Consider the following 19,623-nt stretch of genomic DNA (forward strand, 5'->3'; position numbering starts at 1 on the left):
ACATTCCCAAACCACCAATGACACACTTGACACAGATGGTTCAAAATAACAATTAGAGTACAAAAACCCCTAAACAACATAGAAGGACTTAACTTTTACTGTTGGTCTCCTTCCAGCTAGCCCTGCGTGCAGCTCTGCACAGAGCTACATGCTAATCTCATGAGGAGAGAGGTGGATCCCTGTCTGACAAGAGGATCAGGAGGATAGAAACTATGTAGGGAGTCAAGTCTTGAGTTTCTAATCTTGGAATGTCTAATGGCGGAATGAATCATGTTTGCACAAAGATTTCCAAAGGAACGGACGGATGTAGATTTAAAAAATGATAATAAATGCCACTCCACAAATTTCCATTCATTTTAGGATTTTGGTGAAAGTTCATAAATTAAAGATTGCACTTTCTCTCTCCTTGATGATGGAGTGAATTTTCCATGTGCCAAAAATAAAGACTCATCAAGATGATCTTGTGGGAGGCAGGATGAGGGAGAGAGAGCACTCACTTAACTGTTTTAGTGCCAGCAGTGCTCAGCAAACCTGAGAAAGAGGCAGACTGGCAACTGGATGCAGTTCCATAAAGTTGCCTTGTACAGACTGATAAAACCGATTCAATAAAATAATATGCTCTTATTATTTCTATGGTAGAACGACATTGGCTACTACAAAAGCATAGACAGTTTGCATGCTCTTGTTGTGGAGACTTCAGTCACACCATACTGTATCCACTGGACAAAGTATCCTCCTAAACATCATCACCCAGAGGAAACACACAGTGGGAACCCTAATCTAGAGGACAGTTCCAGGGCTGCTGTTACAAACTCCCTTCCCTACTAGGTCACAGTGAGAACACAGGACCGCTACAGCACGGATGAATGAGTGCTTCTACTGACATCAATATTGTATTGTTCCTCAGTTTCATCCTCACCTCACCTAGATCATCCATCTGTCCTCCAGCCCAGCCGCTGCTGCAGCAAGCTGTCTGAAGGGCGAGGCGTGATGCCAGGCAGAGGACAGAGGCAGGCGTGATGCCAGGCGGAGGACAGAGGACAGGCGTGAGGACAGAGGCAGGCGTGAGGACAGAGGCAGGTGTGAGGACAGAGGCAGGTGTGAGGACAGAGGCAGGCGTGAGGACAGAGGCAGGCGTGAGGACAGAGGACAGGCATGAGGACAGAGGCAGGCGTGAGGACAGAGGACAGGCATGAGGACAGAGGCAGGTGTGAGGACAGAGGCAGGCGTGAGGACAGAGGCAGGCGTGAGGACAGAGGACAGGCATGAGGACAGAGGCAGGCGTGAGGACAGAGGACAGGCATGAGGACAGAGGCAGGCGTGAGGACAGAGGACAGGCATGAGGACAGAGGCAGGCGTGAGGACAGAGGACAGGCGTGAGGACAGAGGCTGAGCTAGAGCACATGCTGCTGTACTGCAGTGGGGCTTTGCCCTCTACTTCCCTGCTCCTCCCCTCCACCCTCTGGGGCGTAGCTACGCATCCCAGCAGCCATGCCCTCTCCACACACACACACACATACATATATTTATAATCCGTAGTGAACAAACGAACACACTAACACAAACACAATATGCATCATGGTTAGACAAACAGAAAGCATCCCGTTGAAATGTTAGTATCACTGAGTGATTCTCGGATGGTCCCTAGTCATCGAGGCCCACCCTCCCTTCCCTCCCCTCGGCTCACTGGAGGAACCCCGCTCTCTCTTACCGTCCAGTCCGAAGCAGGAGGTGATTTTCTGGGCGTAGTTGCAGATCCCTTCATAGCGAGGCTGCTGCACAGGGCTCCTCTCCCCCATCTCGCTACGCTAACACACTCTCTCTGTCCCAGCAGCTCTTCTGCTGCTTCTCCTCCTCATCAATGATTCAGACACATGCCCGGACACACACACACACACACACACACAGGTTCACGCACAAGGCCGCACGGGTGCACACACACACACATGCGAGAACACACTGGCGGAAAGTGCTGATGCGGAGGATAGTGTGGTGAGAGAGAGAGAGAGAGAGAGAGAGAGAGAGAGAGAGAGAGAGAGAGAGAGAGAGAGAGAGAGAGAGAGAGAGAGAGAGAGAGAGAGAGAGAGAGAGAGAGAGAGAGAGAGAGAGAGAGAGAGAGAGAGAGAGAGAGAGAGAGAGAGAGAGAGAGAGAGAGAGAGCAGCTTTCTCCAGTGCTCAGAGGAGGAGCTGGCTGCAGCGCTCCGCGACGCAGCGACGCAGACGCTGCTGCACCCTGACAGGTAGGGACTGGACGGGTCCCATAGCAACGAGCCCAGGAACGAGGCTCTAAGTCAGGGTCACGAAGGTAGGGGCCTTCCTCCACTATCACCCACTTTCTATTTTCCACAAGCCAGAAGGTGCAACCCTCTAGGAAAGGGTTATATACACCATGCTGCGGGGTCTTACGCTCGCATACAGGTGAAGGAGAGGGGCCTGCATACAGGTGGAGGAGAGGGGTCTGCATACAAGTGGAGGAGAGAAGGGAGGAAACGACAAGAAGACCAAGACCATGGTAATGCCAAACGCAAAATGGACAGTTCAGCGTTTTTAAGGTGGAAAGTAGAGCTAAAAGTAGGACTGATGCCAAATGGATCCAGAGATATTTAATACCCAACCATATGAAATTAAGACCTGCCATGATATTCCTTTTTTCCATTCCACTTTCTGTAAAATGGTTTAAGTACCATCAAATGACATGTTTGATAAACTACTGTTCACATGTTTTAGATCATTAACTACACCAACCAAAGTGAGCAGGCGTTCCTCCAGCACGGTTTCAGAGCAGGACTTACATCAGAACGATTGGCCGGTAACACAGGCATGAGGTATGTTAATCCCATGTGCGTGACCCCAGGGCTGACGAGCGCTGGCCTCCATCCCCAATAGCAGGACAAATTCGCCCACATCATGACATCAGAGATAGCAAAAAGTGTGGAAGCTAGTCAGCGATTCCAGAACCTTCTCAACGTCAGTTCTAGAGGGATTAGCACTTCAAGTGTCATGTAAGAACATTTTTCTGCCCCTCAGAGAGGAGCTGGGTTCTGGCCCCCAAAACATGCATGAAGAAAAGTCATCCAGTACATGGTGCGTTATTGTCAGTGTAGTTCCTGTGCAGTACGGTCTCATGTTGTGTTATTGTTTGTCCGCCCAGCACAGCCTCCTCTCTCAGCACATATCACTAACCATGACCTCTGAACATCAGCAGGCTGTTTACCTCAGCCCTGCCAGACACGCCATCACCTCACATCCAGGACACCACACAGGCCCCCCTGCTGTGAACTAGTCTGCTAACTTTCAATATCTCCTCAAACTGCTTCCTTTCCAGTCCTGTGGATGTACTCTATGCAGAGCGAGAACTGATTATCGAAAATAAATGATTGAAACAACCCAGAATGCATCTGAAGGCAGAGGGAGAAGATGGTTCCCTCCTTCAGACTGGGAGCTGACCACTGTCCCCCCCGCCAGACAGGAAACCCAACATCCAGTCACAGACCACAGAGGCACACTGCAGCTGAGAAAGCAGGAAGTTTACTTTCACACTCCAGGGAAACCTGAGGAAGGCTCTCAGAACAATGTCTCCCACGACAACAAGATATGGTGAGACAATCTGAGATTTGTGTTGCTAAATTATTTGATCCTCCTAAACAAGGTAAACCTGATGACAGGTGTATTCAACCCAGTGTCCATGTTGCCCTCCAAGCAGAAATTATTAACATCAGGGCTTAAATAGCCAGCATGAACAGGTGAAAGTATTAGAACAACTTCTTACTCAATGTTACATACACTTTCTATACCCTACACTGTATATGGTTGTATTGGCACTTGGGCTACAATGTGGCTGTCATCGCTTATAGACAGCAACACCTGACATATCCCTGGGTCTGGTCTTTTATTTGTGCAAATGCGTCAAAATAGGCAGGTTTATTTCATAATGATAGCCTGTTTGCGGTGGTTGCGGTTCAGAGGCAGCTGTTAGTTTGGTTTGGGCTATATATGCGCCGGGTACAGCAGGGGGATTGTACCCTACTTAAGCGCGTCGTGAGTCTGAGACAATTCACTTTGGACGACGCAACTGGGCTACCTCTTCTGTATCCGTTATCAGGGTTAACATGCGATGTATGTATTCTGTCCCGAATGTAATGAAGGCTACTGCGGTACCGGTCTTAGACACTCACCTCTTGCAGCAGTAGACATGCCCGGCGGGTATGGAGGCTTATTTACAAAATCCCAAGTGACGATTTGAAAAAAAATAGAGAATAGAAAAGCGGTTGAGAATATTTTTGCTAGACAATAGGACTATTTAAGACTGTACGCAGAGAAAATGCAGCCCACGTTTTTCCTGTAGGTAGCCCGCTGAGTGGCGTTAGGGCGTGTCCTGCTGGGATGGGGAGGCAAATCATCCTGTTACGCGAATCCAAAAAATTAACATTGATTTCGATGTTCAGTAAAGCTGGGAAACCCACCACACTTGGTTTGTAGGTATATCATACAGTTTTGTAGGGACACTTCCCAAGTTAATCTTTGATAAATCCAGAATTTATCAAAAATCGCAATGTCTGGTCACGTAGGCTACCTCTTTACTACAAAGGGGAAAAGTTAAAGAGAAGGCCAAGTAATTCGCTGCAATTTCAGTTTCTTTTTTGATATTTGTAACAAGACTGTATATCTTGTTTCGTAGGGCATAGACAAAAGTACCTGTGTTATACATTGATGTTTAATAAATTGGTTTTATCATCAATGAAGTTGTCATTGTAGGAGTGGGTGAGGTGGGTAGACTAAATATAATAAATAATGTAGCTAATAATCAAGTAGGCCTAACTTTTAAAGTGTTATATATATAGTATATATAGATATATCTATAGATATAGATATATATATATGTATAGATATAACATCGTTTTCATAATTTGCAAAGTTACGTAACCTACTAGCCCAACTAATATATCTATGACTGCCTTGTCATGGGATATAACTGGCCCTATTAGTCCGTTATTACAACCAAACCTGACAAAGGTAGTAGTATTCCTTCAAGCCCCCTTCACATGAGGCTAGAGGTATGCCAAACTACCGCCAGGGGGCAGTCTTGCATGGACTCAAGTAGTACAGAATCAGATACTCATGTTTAAAAAGAATGGTAAAAGTTGAAGAAGTGACTACACTTTTTCACTCAAAGTAAAGAAGTGTGGGCTCTGGCTGGACCTCACATCATGTTACTCATCATTAATACAAAAAGACACCCTAACCCATAGGCCATGGGGGATAAGGAATGTCTCTATTCTCAGTCATGTCGACGTTGCTAACTCTGTCTCATCCATAAGGTACCTTTTTTTCCACACACAAACTGAAAGGAGAGGAGAGAGGAGGAGAGGGGAGAGGAGAGAGCGGAGGGGAGAGGGGAGAGGAGGAGAGGGGAGGATAGAGGGGAGGAGAGGATAGGTAAAAGAGAAGCCTAAAACAGTAGATTAAAGCAGAGCACAATAGTATAGTAGAGTCCTCGTCAAGTACTCATCAATGATGCAACCTTTTGATGCAATATTTTTCAACCTTTCAGAACTTTTTGAAAAATATAATTTTCTGTCAACTTTTTGAGACTTTAGTTAGAAAAAGTTATTTTAACTTTAGAAACCATAAAAAAAAAAAAAATCTCAACCTTCAGACACATTTTTCCAAAACTTTTAACGTTTGAGGGTCCTCTCCTTTACTGTCTGTTGGAAAAAGTTTTGAAAAAATATTTTCTCAAAATTATCAAACTTTCAAAACTTTTTGGGGGAAACTTTATTTTTTTCTAAAAAGTTTCTAAAGGTAAAAAAAAAAAAAACTTTTATTTTTCACACACACAATGAAAGGAGAGGACAGGGGTGAGAAATACCATGCCACCAAATACAGATTAGAAAGAGTAATGAGCCTGGCTTGAAAATGTAAGGTGTATAAAATACAGATGTGTAGAAAATCTTAGAAGGGAAAGTAAAAAAAAAGAGAAAAGAAAAAAAAGAAATGGTAAAGTAAAGTACTGAAACCAGAAAAATATGTTTGAAAAAATACTTATTTTTAATATACTTATAAATATTTTCACCCTGTCCCCAGGACATATCTGCCCGCTCCCAAATCTCTTGGCAAATGGACCGCATGGACAGAGGAGGGCTTTCTGGACACTGCTGCACGGGTGAGCATGGCTTCTACCAGCATGCAGGTGTGTGTGTACTGCAGGACAAACGTTTCTCCTGAGATAAGTATGGTAAAATAGTATGTCAGTTAAAACCAATGAAACTACAATTAATGAATGGATGACAAGGAAATCAACAGATTCTTCCACAAGCCCATGATGCTGTGCACCTAAGTAGAAGGCACAATAATTACACAACATAGGGGATAAACACTCTTTGGTTTTACTCAAGATCCAGGTTTGCATAGTAAATCCTGAGACCAGAGGGTTAGCAGCCTGAGACCTGCTACATGTGGAGGGTTAGTCCTGCCGGCCGTCCTTAGTTCCACCAGTCAGTCAGCCAGCCTGGCCACCAGTCAGCCAGCCTGGCCACCAGTCAGCCAGCCTGGCCACCAGTCAGCCAGCCTGGCCACCAGTCAACCAGCCTGGCCACCAGTCAACCAGCCTGGCCACCAGTCAGCCAGCCTGGCCACCAGTCAGCCAGCCTGGCCACCAGTCAACCAGCCTGGCCACCAGTCAGCCAGCCTGGCCACCAGTCAGCCAGCCTGGCCACCAGTCAACCAGCCTGGCCACCAGTCAGCCAGCCTGGCCACCAGTCAGCCAGCCTGGCCAGCAGTCAACCAGCCTGGCCACCAGTCAGCCAGCCTGGCCACCAGTCAGCCAGCCTGGCCAGCAGCTCCATGTCTGCAACTCTGGGCTCATCACCAGCCTGAAAGCAGTAGCTTACATCAGCTCTCATACAGATGGTCTAATGATATGTAATGACACATCACAGCCAATTGTGGTTTAATATTATTTCTGAAATTCAGTATATTCTTTGGCTGTTGGTTCACACTATGTATAGACTGTGTGTACACTGTATAGACTGTATGTACACTGTATAGACTGTATGTACACTGTATAGACTGTATGTACACTGTATAGACTGTATGTACACTGTATAGACTGTATGTACACTGTATAGACTGTGTGACCTGCTGACAGCACACCTGTCTGCCTGGGTCACATTCTGGCAGCATGGCAAGGTAATGCTTGCTACTTCCTTACACAGGGGTCGTCACATGGAGGACCTTGTGCTGCAGGGTGGAGGGGCACTGCAGGGTGGAGCTGCTCTGCAGGGTGGAGGGGCTCTGCAGGGTGGAGGGGCTCTGCAGGGTGGAGGGGCTCTGCAGGGTGGAGCTGCTATTATATACTTGAAAACTTACATCTCTGCCAACTTTCTCTTTTTAGAAATTGATTGTCCTGGTGAATCACTCCAAACCTGTTTAAAATCAAAAATATTTAAACAAATCAACATAGTTACAAAAGGGTTACTTGTTCATAAAATTAATCGAGCTACATTAGCCAACATTTTGTATAGTTGTTACCTACTCTAAGATGGCCACAGTGTCGTGGCTTGACCACAGGTGTTCTTGAGACTTCCTCAGGTTCAGGTTGAGCACCAGAGAGCCCTGGACACCTTCCTTCCTGTTCTCAAGCATCTGACAGCGTAACTGGTGTGGCTGAGGTAAACAGTGAGGATGCTGTGAGAGTTCAGCTTCTTCACACTTGAGTTGTTGTAGCGGCTGGTCCTCCTCCAGGCTGCTCAGCTCCTGTTTCACCTGCAGGTGCTCTGGCTGCTTCTGACCCAGGCAGGCAGCCTGCTCACTGGCCAGGTGCCCATCTGCTCCCCCTCTCCACAACCTCCAGCACACTGCTGAGCATCTGAACGGAAAACAGCAGAACACATATGCATGACTTGTGTTGGCCAATTTAAACAACATTCTAACTCTTCGCTCTGGTTACATGATAGCATTAAAATGCCAACCGCACCCTATAGTTAATTATCTGATGAGAACTTAAGTGTTATACTTTCATCTAGTGAATCTAAACAGCGGTTGTAGTGACTAGAGTAATGATTGCTGCCAGTGCCTTGGTATCTGTAGCAGATACGTCAGGGGCCGAGCCAGACGTTGTCAACGTTCTGGGCTCAGTCCCAACCAAAGCCATAGCTCTGGTCCCAACATAGGACCTGTTGAATGTTTATCTTGACCTTAGTTAGGGGCTTCCACAGTTGATGCGAGGCCAATTTTATTAATAAATAATCATTTGAGCGCTAAATACAGTTTTAGGAGCTTTACGTTATACACACATTACATTGGACTCAAATAGTTATTCTGTTCAGTACATCTCTGGTTTGTTTACTATGCAGTTGGCTATATGCACGCGACAGTTCACCGATTTCGGTACAACCGGCAGAGTAGTTTGGGAAACTCTGACATTGTGGTAGCTTTAGATGACCGTGACTCAAAACGCTGATTATACACTTGTATCAAATGGCAGCTTTGTGCGAATAACTTGTTCGCAAACCTTACCAGCTCGGTCCAATCTTATCTAGGGTTGAAGAACCAAGTCCAAAAGCTTTATAAAACATGTTTTCTTGAGTAGTCTTGTCCACCTCGTCGTGGCATTCACGTAGGCCTATGTGTTTTTCTACTGCCTCGAATATTTCCAAAACGACGAACGCTAGTCGTTCGTTGATCAATGCTTTAAGCATTTGTGTTTTGGATATTTCGGACATTCTCGGAATGAACTGCTCGATGAAGTAATTGGCTGCAAAAACTTACTTTATCCTATTTCTCCTCCTTCATTGAAAACAAATGCAGATACTGATTTTGCGTCGACTATAAGTACTTCCGGTTCTGTTTACTTTTTCACAATAAAAGGTTAAGGGGCCCAAAACGTTTGCTTTCGACAAAGTCTCGATAAATCTTTCAGCATCTTCTGAAAAATGCAACAAATATAACAGTTGTATTCAATATGTAATTGGCTTTATGTTGCACTATTAGTTTTAAATCTCCCAGTATAACCTTTAGACAGGCATCGCCATTCGCCAGTCAGACCAATTCGTAAATGAGGAAATCAAAGTTAAAACATGAACTGGCATATTCTTCTTCCCATGCTACATTATTTTCTTCACTCTTATATTCATGCAAAGTGTAAAGTAAAGTAAAACGTGTTTATCCTCCCATATGTGAGACTTACTGCCCTCTGGTGGTCAAAAATTGTATCGCTTGGCTGAGGAAGTGCCACCGTGTCCATACGAGAATCCAGCCTGCTCGTGCTGTTTACTGGTGCTTACAGGCCTGGTGCCAGGAGCTGGCTTGGTTGTGCAAGTCTAGATCTTTGAAGTCTTTGGCTAGTGCGTTTTACTGTTTTATGGTGTCTCTATTTTCCTGTCAGGGTCATTATATGAAACCTCCAATCTGGATCGCGGAGGTAGCAATAGAAAGAAGATAGAGGAATTCTCTAGGTCTTCTCGTGAGAAACTGCTCCAGTCGAAGAACAAAATGTTCTCCAAATTCACATCGATTCTCCAGCACGCAGTTGAGGCGGTGAGTTAAGTTACCTGTTTTGACAAACGTACCTGCCGTTCAGGGTTCAGTCGAAGTCGGCGAGAAATGGGCCTGTGTTTATGGTCGGCCCTTGAAAGCTAGCTATTTGAGGGAGTGAAGGCCCGCTAGCCATCCATCCAATCAAAGCATTTGCTTATTTTGAAATATATTTGAGGCTTTAGTGCTTGGTTATGTCTGCGATGTCTTTGTTATGTCAGTTTTGTCTGAGTATGTGAAGACCCCAGCGAGCTACGTGGCTAAAACTTGATGGCTAGCTTGAAAGGCTAGTTGTTCAGTTTGGATTATGAAACATGAGCAAATGATTCTGAAATATTTGCAACCAGCATATGCTGGTTGCAAAATAGACTAGGAAAGTAGACTACATTGTTAATAGTTGCATTCTAATGTAAGGCATAAGCTATAGCTAAGGCTAGCTATCCAGAAGTTGTGTGGCTGAAACATGAGAGGACGGCTTGCTTGTTGATGTGAAGCAATACAGCCTGTAAACGATCTACACTATGAAGTTTATGGAACCAAAGCATCCAAGTATTTGGTAGAATGTCTGTCACCCTAAAACCTCTTTGGCTGTATTTAAAACTCTGATAGTCACAGGTATTATTTACAAACACAGCCTCTGTTGAGGGAGCGGCAGATAGCTGGACGTGTATGAACACTGTCCACAGGAGGTCCTAGTCGTCGTAGTGGATCAGCTGTGATAAGCATGTATGTTAGTGTGTGGTGGGGTTCTGCAGAGGATCTGGGTGTCTTGTCTTGTAATGGTGTCCTAAACGGGATCTATGACTGCGTGTTTTTGAATGTTTTCTATTATTTTTCAGCTTGCGCCTTCACTGCCCTTGCAGGAAGACTTTGTGTATCACTGGAAGGCCATCACACATTATTACATTGAGACATCAGGTAAGAACAGTTAACACACTGTTATCCAAGGTCTGTTATCAGTTTTTAATAATATGGAATAAAGAACAATGTATTATGACCCAACTCTCTGTAGCCTACATTTGCAATGCTTTTGCCTTCAAGCACATCGTATATGAACGATATACATGCGTGTGTGTATGCACCTCACACCTCCTGTGTGTGGGGTATGCATTGTTGCTAACTGCATGTGTTTGTCTCCTACCAGATGACAAAGCCCCAGTGACTGACACCAACATCCCCTCCCACCTGGAGCAGATGCTGGACATCCTAACCCAGGAGGAGGGGGAGAGGGAGTCTGGGGAGACGGGGCCCTGCATGGAATACCTCCTCCACCACAAGATCCTGGAGACCCTCTACACTCTGGGCAAGGCAGACGTAAGGTTCCATAAGCACCAGTCTAGACCAGACACACAGGGAGACGACACACACAGTCCTCAGTGTTGATGCTGTCCCCCTGCCGTATGGGGGTGGTCTGTGTTGATACTGAAGAGGGAGGTGACTACTTTACCAAGGCTCCAGAGTGTTTAGTAAGGCCGTATTTAGAGAAACCGTTCTCTAGTGTCCTTCAGGGTGTGTGTGTGTGTGTGTCTTCCAGTGCCCTCCAGGGATGAAGCAGCAAGTTCTGAGTTTCTACACCAAGCTGCTGGGACGCACTTCCGCCAGCCGCTGCTGCCCCACATCAACGTCCACAGACCTGTACAGGTGAGCCCTCTGACAGCTGGACCTGCTGTGCTCTGCTTTCTACATACTGGGGTTTGAATTGCCTGAAACGGACTACATGTTGAAGGTGTTTTGCGTGTGCTGCTGTGGTGACCCTTCAGAAGCTGGTGCGTCTGTGTGGAGAGGTTCTGGCTGCCCCCACAGAGAGCGAGGAGATCCAGTTCCTCTGCATTGTCTGTGCCAAGCTCAAGCAGGACCCCTACCTCGTCAACTTCTTCCTGGAGGTACTTCCTCCCGAAACTTCAGATCAACTCTGATCAGGGAAACAGGAGGGTGGAAACAGGAGGGTGATAGGAGCGAGGGTGGCTGGATTGATGTGTCCCACATGATGTTGAGTCTGTGTTCCCAGAACCGGATGAGGAGGCCAGAAGCCAGGAGTCCTGGAGGAGAGGAGATGGACCTTTCGTCTCCAGATACAGGCCAACCCCAGCCTCAGGCCCAGCCTCAGGCCCAGCCCCAGCCTCAGGCCCAGCCCCAGCCTCAGGCCCAGCCTCAGGCCCAGCCTCAGGCCCAGGCCGAGGGCCAGGGTGGGACAGTCCCAGGGGAGCCCAGAGCAGCAGCCAGCTCTGCCCAGCAGAACAACAACTATAACCTGGTCTCCTCCCTCCTCAACCTCACCAGGAGCCCGGTGGGTCCCTGCTCCAGCCGAGTGGTTGGAGGTGGAACATGACAGTACCAAACCATGTATATCTATTATCAGTCTATGTTTGTGTTTCATGTTATTAGATTCTGATCTATATCTAACTCCCCCCATCCCCCTGAGGATGGCAGGATCGTGGTGAAGGCGTGTGAGGGCCTGATGCTGCTAGCCAGCCTACCGGAGCCTGCAGCCGCCACGAGTCTGACTGAGAACACGGAGCTCTGTGAGCTGCTGACTGCCAGGCTGGCCTCCTTCTACAGGGCCCTGCCCCAGTCCATGGACCCCCTGGATATAGAGACCGTGGAGGCTGTGAACTGGGGGTAGGCGGGGCTGGGGCTGGGGCTGGGCACCCCCTCTGTCATGTCACATCTAGTGGACAGACTGCCAAGACAAAACAGTCAATCAATTAGGTGTAATGATTTATCAGTGTTAATCTTGTTAGGTTGTCATCAATGTTCTCTCAAGATACACCTTGTGGTGCAGGTGGAGTCACACACTGGCATGACTCCACAGTTCTAATATTAACATCTCAAAGCTATTGAGAGGCTGAATATCATTTCTTCATTCTATTTCTGGAGAGCAGTCTGTGGGTGTCTGTGTAGCGGTGTGTGTTAACCTTGTGGATGCTGTGTGTGTTTGCAGGTTGGATGTGTATAACCTGAAGGAGGACACGGCCGTGTTCACAGGGAAGAGAGCTCTGATCTCCTTCCTCTCCTGGCTGGATTACTGTGACCAACTCATTAAAGAAGCCCAGAAGGTACTCGACACTGACCACACGTTGTGCAGGGTTTCCCGCTGAAAGGGGGTTCGTTTGTGCGATAGACTAATGTGTTCTGCAGAGAAGGGAGACTGGCGTTTTGGAATGGAGGGAGGAAACAGGACAGAGTAACACGGCGGATATCGCTGTTTAAAAAAAATACTGTGTTGAGACTGTCGAGACTGTTTGGACGCTGTGTCGAGGCTGTTTGGACGCTGTGTCGAGGCTGTTTGGACGCTGTGTCGAGACTGTTTGGACGCTGTGTCGAGGCTGTTTGGACGCTGTGTCGAGACTGTTTGGACGCTGTGTCGAGGCTGTTTGGACGCTGTGTCGAGGCTGTTTGGACGCTGTGTCGAGACTGTTTGGACGCTGGTGTCGAGGCTGTTTGGACGCTGTGTCGAGACTGTTTGGACGCTGTGTCGAGGCTGTTTGGACGCTGTGTCGAGGCTGTTTGGACGCTGTGTCGAGACTGTTTGGACGCTGTGTCGAGACTGTTTGGACGCTGTGTTGAGCCTGTGTGTCTTCTCCAGACTGCGGGGGCAGTCCTAGCCAGGGCAGTGAGGGAGCGCTTCCTCGTGACGGTGATGGTGCCACAGCTGATGCAGACGTGAGTTCAGACCCTGGAAGATCTCATCTCACACCTGGAATATGTCATCTGTCACCACTGGTGATACTTAAGGAGGTGTGTCTGTGTGTGCGCAGGTCAGAGGTGGGGATCTTGACCTCCACAGCGCTGCTGAACAGGATCATCAGGCAGGTGACGTCAGAGGCCCTGCTGAGGGAGGTGGTGTACTTCCTGCTGGGGGAGGAGCGGGGGCCCGAGACCCTGGCCTCCATCACACAGCCTCCCCTCCGACACAGACTCATAGAGCACTGTGACCACCTGTCTGATGAGGTGATCACACACGCACACACACAGTACCACACACAGTACCACACACAGTACCACACACAGTACCACACACACACACAGTACCACACACAGTACCACACACAGTACCACACACAGTACCACACACACACACAGTACCACACACGCACACACACAGTACCACACACACACACAGTACCACACACAGTACCACACACACACACAGTACCACACACAGTACCACACACAGTACCACACACACAGTACCACACACAGTACCACACACAGTACCACACACAGTACCACACACACACACAGTACCACACACAGTACCACACACACACACAGTACCACACACACACACAGTACCACACACAGTACCACGCACACACACAGTACCACACACAGTACCACACACAGTACCACACACAGTACCACACACAGTACCACACACACACACAGTACCACACACAGTACCACACACACACACAGTACCACACACAGTACCACACACAGTACCACACACACACACAGTACCACACACAGTACCACACACAGTACCACACACACACACAGTACCACACACAGTACCACACACAGTACCACACACAGTACCACACACAGTACCACACACACACACAGTACCACACACAGTACCACACACAGTACCACACACAGTACCACACACAGTACCACACACAGTACCACACACAGTACCACGCACACACACAGTACCACACACAGTACCACACACAGTACCACACACAGTACCACACACACACACAGTACCACACACAGTACCACACACACACACAGTACCACACACAGTACCACACACACACACAGTACCACACACAGTACCACACACACACACAGTACCACACACAGTACCACACACAGTACCACACACACACACAGTACCACACACAGTACCACACACAGTACCACACACACACACAGTACCACACACAGTACCACACACACACACAGTACCACACACAGTACCACACACACACACAGTACCACACACAGTACCACACACAGTACCACACACAGTACCACACACACACACAGTACCACACACAGTACCACACACAGTACCACACACACACACAGTACCACACACAGTACCACACACACACACAGTACCACACACAGTACCACACACACACACAGTACCACACACACACACAGTACCACACACAGTACCACACACACACACAGTACCACACACAGTACCACACACACACACAGTACCACACACACACACAGTACCACACACAGTACCACACACACACACAGTACCACACACAGTACCACACACACACACAGTACCACACACAGTACCACACACAGTACCACACACACACACAGTACCACACACAGTACCACACACAGTACCACACACAGTACCACACACAGTACCACACACACACACAGTACCACACACAGTACCACACACACACACAGTACCACACACAGTACCACACACACACACAGTACCACACACACACACAGTACCACACACAGTACCACACACACACACAGTACCACGCACACATCCAATGCTGGAATGAACCCCAGGCTGCTTCTGTAACATAAGTGCCCCAGTGTGGCGCGTGCTGTGACGCTGTTCTCTGCCTCCAGATCAGCATCATGACCCTGCGGCTGTTTGAGCAGCTCATCCAGAAGCCAGAGCAGCACGTGCTGAGCAGCCTGGTGCTGCGTGGGCTGGATGAGCGCAGCTACCTGGAGAACAGACCCCCAGATGAGATCCTGGAGAACGGCCAGGCCCACGACGCTGTGTAGGCCTCGCCCTCCCCCTGACACACACACACACACACACACACACACACATACTCCCCCTGACTTGGACTGGTTGGTTGCCAGGTTTGAGGTATTCATCCCTCTCTCCTTCCAGAGACCTGGAGGAGGACCCTCTGTTTGGAGATGACCTGTCTTCAGAGAGCAGACTGTCCTGCTCTGATTGGCTGAGCTCATCTCCGCCCCAGAGTCCAGACCACGCTAAGCCTGATGGGAAGACGGAGGTCCACAAGATTGTGAACAGGTAACCCCCCTCCTCTCTGGACCAGGTGCAGCTGGAATGTTCTGTTCTAGTACTCAAATAATGTTGCTCATGTTGGTTCATTTATCCCTGCTGTTGTCTGCAGTTTCCTGTGTCTGGTTCCTGATGAGGCTAAATCCTCCTATCACGTGGAGGGCACCGGGTACGACACCTACCTGAGAGACGCCCACAGACAGGCACGTTTACCCATCTGTATACTCTATATCTACATGTATATGTATATAAGACTCACAGACGCTGCTGTTTACCCATCCATATACTCACACACACACACACACACACACACACACACACACAGACAGACAGACAGACAGACAAGCCCTCTGACCTGCTGTCCTGAACCTGTGCTGGTGGTATATCTGGAACCATGTGATGGTGTGCAGTTTAAAGACTGCTGCGTGGTGTGTGAGCGCTGGGACTGGCGGTCCAGCCCCCGGCCCCTGGAGAAGTGCAACCTGGACGGCTCCTTCTTCGAGGGACACTTCCTCAAGATGCTGTTTGACCGGATGGGACGCATCCTGGACCAGGTCGGTCTGAAACCCTCCCTCACCAGGCCAGCTCGTGTATCAAAGAACCTGCTTTGTTTTGCTCTCGGTGAAAGCCAGTTGAACTGCTTAAACTCACTCCTTAGTATAAATACTGCACACCCGGGTGTTAGCTGGCCTGGCTCTCTTTGTCGCTGTGTGTGTAACATGGAGGTGTGTAACATGGAGGTGTGTAACATGGAGGTGTGTAACATGGAGGTGTGTAACATGGAGGTGTGTAACATGGAGGTGGGTAACATGGAGGTGGGTAACATGGAGGTGGGTGTAACGTGTGTATTTTGTGTCCAGCCCTACGACGTGAACCTGCAGGTGACGTCTGTCCTATCCAGACTGGCCCAGCTCCCTCACCCCCACGCTCACGAGTACCTGCTGGACCCCTACATCAACCTGGCCCCCGGCTGCAGGTCCCTGTTCTCTGTCATCGTCAGGGTATGACACACACACACACACTTACACCTCTGGATACTGTAAGCATGCATGTGATGGTGTCTGGTGTGGGTGCTGTAATGTGATGGTGTCTCCTGGATCCTAGGTGGTCGGGGACCTGATGTTGAGGATTCAGCGGATCCCAGACTTCACCCCCAAACTCCTGCTGGTTAGGAAGCGTCTTCTGGGACTGGAGCCAGAGGGCACCAAGTAAGACTCCGCCTGCCGCCGCCTGGAGAGGGCTGTGTTTACGTGTGGTGTCTGGTGGAGCGTGTGGATGTGTGTGAGATTAGGTGTTTGATGGTGTCTCCGTCTACCTGCAGCATCGACCACCTGACGCTGCTGGAGGGGGTGATCGTCCTGGAGGAGTTCTGCAAGGAGCTGGCTGCCATCGCCTTCGTCAAGTTCCACGCATCTGCCTCCACCTCCCCTTGACCCCAGCAGGACCAGAATAGACCAGGGTCCCAGGGGGACCGGGGGGGCCGGGGCGTGGGTCAGGGCTTGGGGCCGGTCATCCCAGCATTCCCTGGTCCTGGGAACTAGGATGAAGGGTTGAGGATGGAGGAGGGAAAGAGCTGTCTCTGGACTGTAGAGCTGTACGTGCTCTGTACCTCCCCCCTGATCCTCCCCCCTCCTCCTCTCTTCCTTCAGCAGTACAGACAGGCTGTTGCCCTCTCTCTGTACTCCATACAGATCAGGTTGATGAGGGCGCAATGTGTGTGCTATTCACAACCACCAGGGACTTCCTGTTTAAGGAGCCCTCTGATTGGATCAGGTCATCTGTGATTCAGGCCATAGGGAGAGGAATCACTAATACCCCTCTGCAGTCTAGACGTTTCTACCTACATTACAGTGAATGTAAAATAGATCCATCTTCATTCTAACATGGAGACAAGGAGCTGCAGTTTGTATCTGAGATACTAGAATCCCCTATTATTGCCAAGCCCTCATATTTATTCACATTTGATTTCACATTGCCTTTTCAGTATACACAAGTTTATTACAAGTATTTATAATTCCTTACAGACTAAGGAGCAAGAACTTGCAAAACCATATCTTTCATGTTTCAGATCCTCATCGCTATTAAACCTGGTTGTAGTGTTGTCACCATGAGAACTGTACAGTAGTGCTATTCTGGCCTTTCCTCTCTTGTCGCCTTTGTTTGTTTACGCTGTGTGGATAATCTGTAGTACCCACTGAGCCTGCCACAGCACACTGCAGAGGCGTCCCCGCAGGTCGCCTTTCTGACCTGGAAACCATGGGCTTGATCACAGACGTCTTTGAATGGTGAATTTGTTACATATCACGTTTATGTTTTGCATCATGAGGGAGTTTAAGTTGGCATTTGTGGAAAGAGACATCTTTCTTTTGCATCCATAATAGTATTTGTATGATCAAAATGGACACAGTGTTTATCAGTACCTGTATGACAGAGCAGTAATGATACTCACATCATTTTCTATTTTTAGGGAGTAGAAGGGAGGGGTGGTAATACAGGATAAAGTGTTGCAAATTCCTGTGCTTTATGTATTTAGTTTTAGTTCTTGGCTAAGTTTGTAACAGAGTTTGTGACAGCACATGCATTTGATAGAAACTTCTCTCTAAGCTTCTGCTCTTATACATGTGAATGCTCGGGGAAGATGGCTGTTCCCTCTGGAGTTGGAGTTAACCAGCTGTCATCCAGCACGCTCTTTGTTGAGGAGAGACAACCTTGTCCTGAGTGCAGGGGCGAGATACCCAACAAGATGTTGAGATCCATTTTTAGTTCTATATGTGGCTGGCTGGCTGGCTTCCTGGCTGGCTTCCTGGCTGGCTGGCTGGCTGGCTGGCTGGCTTGTTCAGTGAACCAGTTGGATTAGCCTTCATGGAGCTTTGATACTTACGCTTAATTGTTTATTTAATCTAAATTAAGGATGTACTTAATGTAACCAATGCAGGTGCTGAGGATGCGGTGTGTTTCATGTGTTGAGAGGGTGTAGAGATGCAGGGCGGTCTGGATGAATGTTATGGATGGATGAGGCTGTTTGTGAGGTGAAGTACCGTCCCTCTCTGAACCCTTTCTAAACACCGAGCTACTTATGCAAATGTTTGCATGAAATCAGATTTGCACATTGTCTTGTTCCTATGTTGTACATACGTAAAACACTCAAACAGCTTCTTGTTTTCAAGTGTTTGTTGTTTCATGAACCAAAAAAATACTAAGATTTACCATCAGAAGACTGACGTGTCTATTTTAATGGAGAAAAAAAGCATCTTTTTATCCTTGATCATGCACATTTTTATCAACGTTTTAAATCTTTCTGTACCTGTAAATACTGTGTGTGCAGTAGTGAGTTTCCAGGTGTAAATGCATGCATCCAACATGGCTTGTTTAAATAGAGACCAGTCTGTCCACCGGACAGCAGCCTGGTTCAGGCCCCACCAGGGTCTGGACCCCAGAGGATGTTTGTTTCTTCTGTTTCATGACGCTTTGTGAAGGCGCACAGACGCTGTTTCCTGTCTGCAGAGGCAGGATCTAGTGAGGTCATGTTTGTCATCTACTGTCATGGATATCAGCTTAGACCAATCACTGTAACTTTTGTATGAAATTGTTTTTTTGTTGCTCCATTTAATCATTTAAACCTTCACTGCTGCTTTCCACTGCTGTGAGTCAGCAGGATGTAACAGGCCTGCTGTACTGATGGTCAGGATCTTTCTGTGATGTGCATATTTCTATGTTGGGTAAGGTGCATGTTCATGCCTGTGTTCTGAGGCGGCGAGAGACCAAACTCCCCTCTGCCTGGTCCTGCAGAGACCAAACTCCCCTCTGCCTGGTCCTGCAGAGACCAGACTCCCCTCTGCCTGGTCCTGCAGAGACCAGACTCCCCTCTGCCTGGTCCTGCAGAGACCAGACTCCTCTCTGCCTGGTCCTGCAGAGACCAGACTCCTCTCTGCCTGGTCCTGCAGAGACCAGACTCCTCTCTGCCTGGTCCTGCAGAGACCAGACTCCTCTCTGCCTGGTCCTGCTCTGTGTGTGAGGATCCATGCAGGACCTTCTGGCTGTTTTACATGCTCCGTCCTAATAAAAGAAACATCTCTGTTTATGAGTCACGGTTGTGTGGGGTC

General features: G+C 48.2%; 2 protein-coding genes across 2 annotated transcripts in view; one reads left to right on the top strand and one right to left on the bottom strand.

Moving 5' to 3' along the window:
* Window positions 1–9,112, bottom strand: part of LOC146268683 (actin-binding LIM protein 1-like) — a 41,332-nt gene extending 32,220 nt beyond the window's left edge. Inside the window, exons 1-3 of the mRNA XM_084710246.1 lie at window positions 8,518–9,112; window positions 7,535–7,867; window positions 7,369–7,424 (exon numbers count right to left, since the gene is read on the bottom strand). Coding sequence (XP_084566372.1) covers window positions 7,369–7,424; window positions 7,535–7,644 — 166 coding nt within the window. The 5' untranslated portion in view covers window positions 7,645–7,867; window positions 8,518–9,112. The remainder of the gene's footprint in view (window positions 1–7,368; window positions 7,425–7,534; window positions 7,868–8,517) is intronic.
* Window positions 9,113–9,246: 134 nt separating this feature from the next.
* Window positions 9,247–19,599, top strand: fhip2a (FHF complex subunit HOOK interacting protein 2). Its single transcript, XM_084710245.1, is given in 18 exon segments — window positions 9,247–9,537; window positions 10,374–10,452; window positions 10,679–10,848; window positions 11,069–11,125; window positions 11,128–11,175; window positions 11,295–11,417; window positions 11,543–11,821; window positions 11,957–12,153; window positions 12,476–12,590; window positions 13,121–13,197; window positions 13,293–13,485; window positions 15,109–15,266; window positions 15,383–15,529; window positions 15,633–15,723; window positions 15,931–16,074; window positions 16,381–16,521; window positions 16,625–16,728; window positions 16,842–19,599. Coding segments are annotated over 18 exon segments (2,280 nt in total). The 5' UTR covers window positions 9,247–9,492; the 3' UTR covers window positions 16,954–19,599.
* Window positions 19,600–19,623: the final 24 nt, after the last annotated feature.

The sequence above is a fragment of the Hypomesus nipponensis genome, chromosome 11, assembly GCF_054491055.1.
Source record: "Hypomesus nipponensis isolate SF chromosome 11, ASM5449105v1, whole genome shotgun sequence".
Taxonomy (NCBI): domain Eukaryota; kingdom Metazoa; phylum Chordata; class Actinopteri; order Osmeriformes; family Osmeridae; genus Hypomesus; species Hypomesus nipponensis.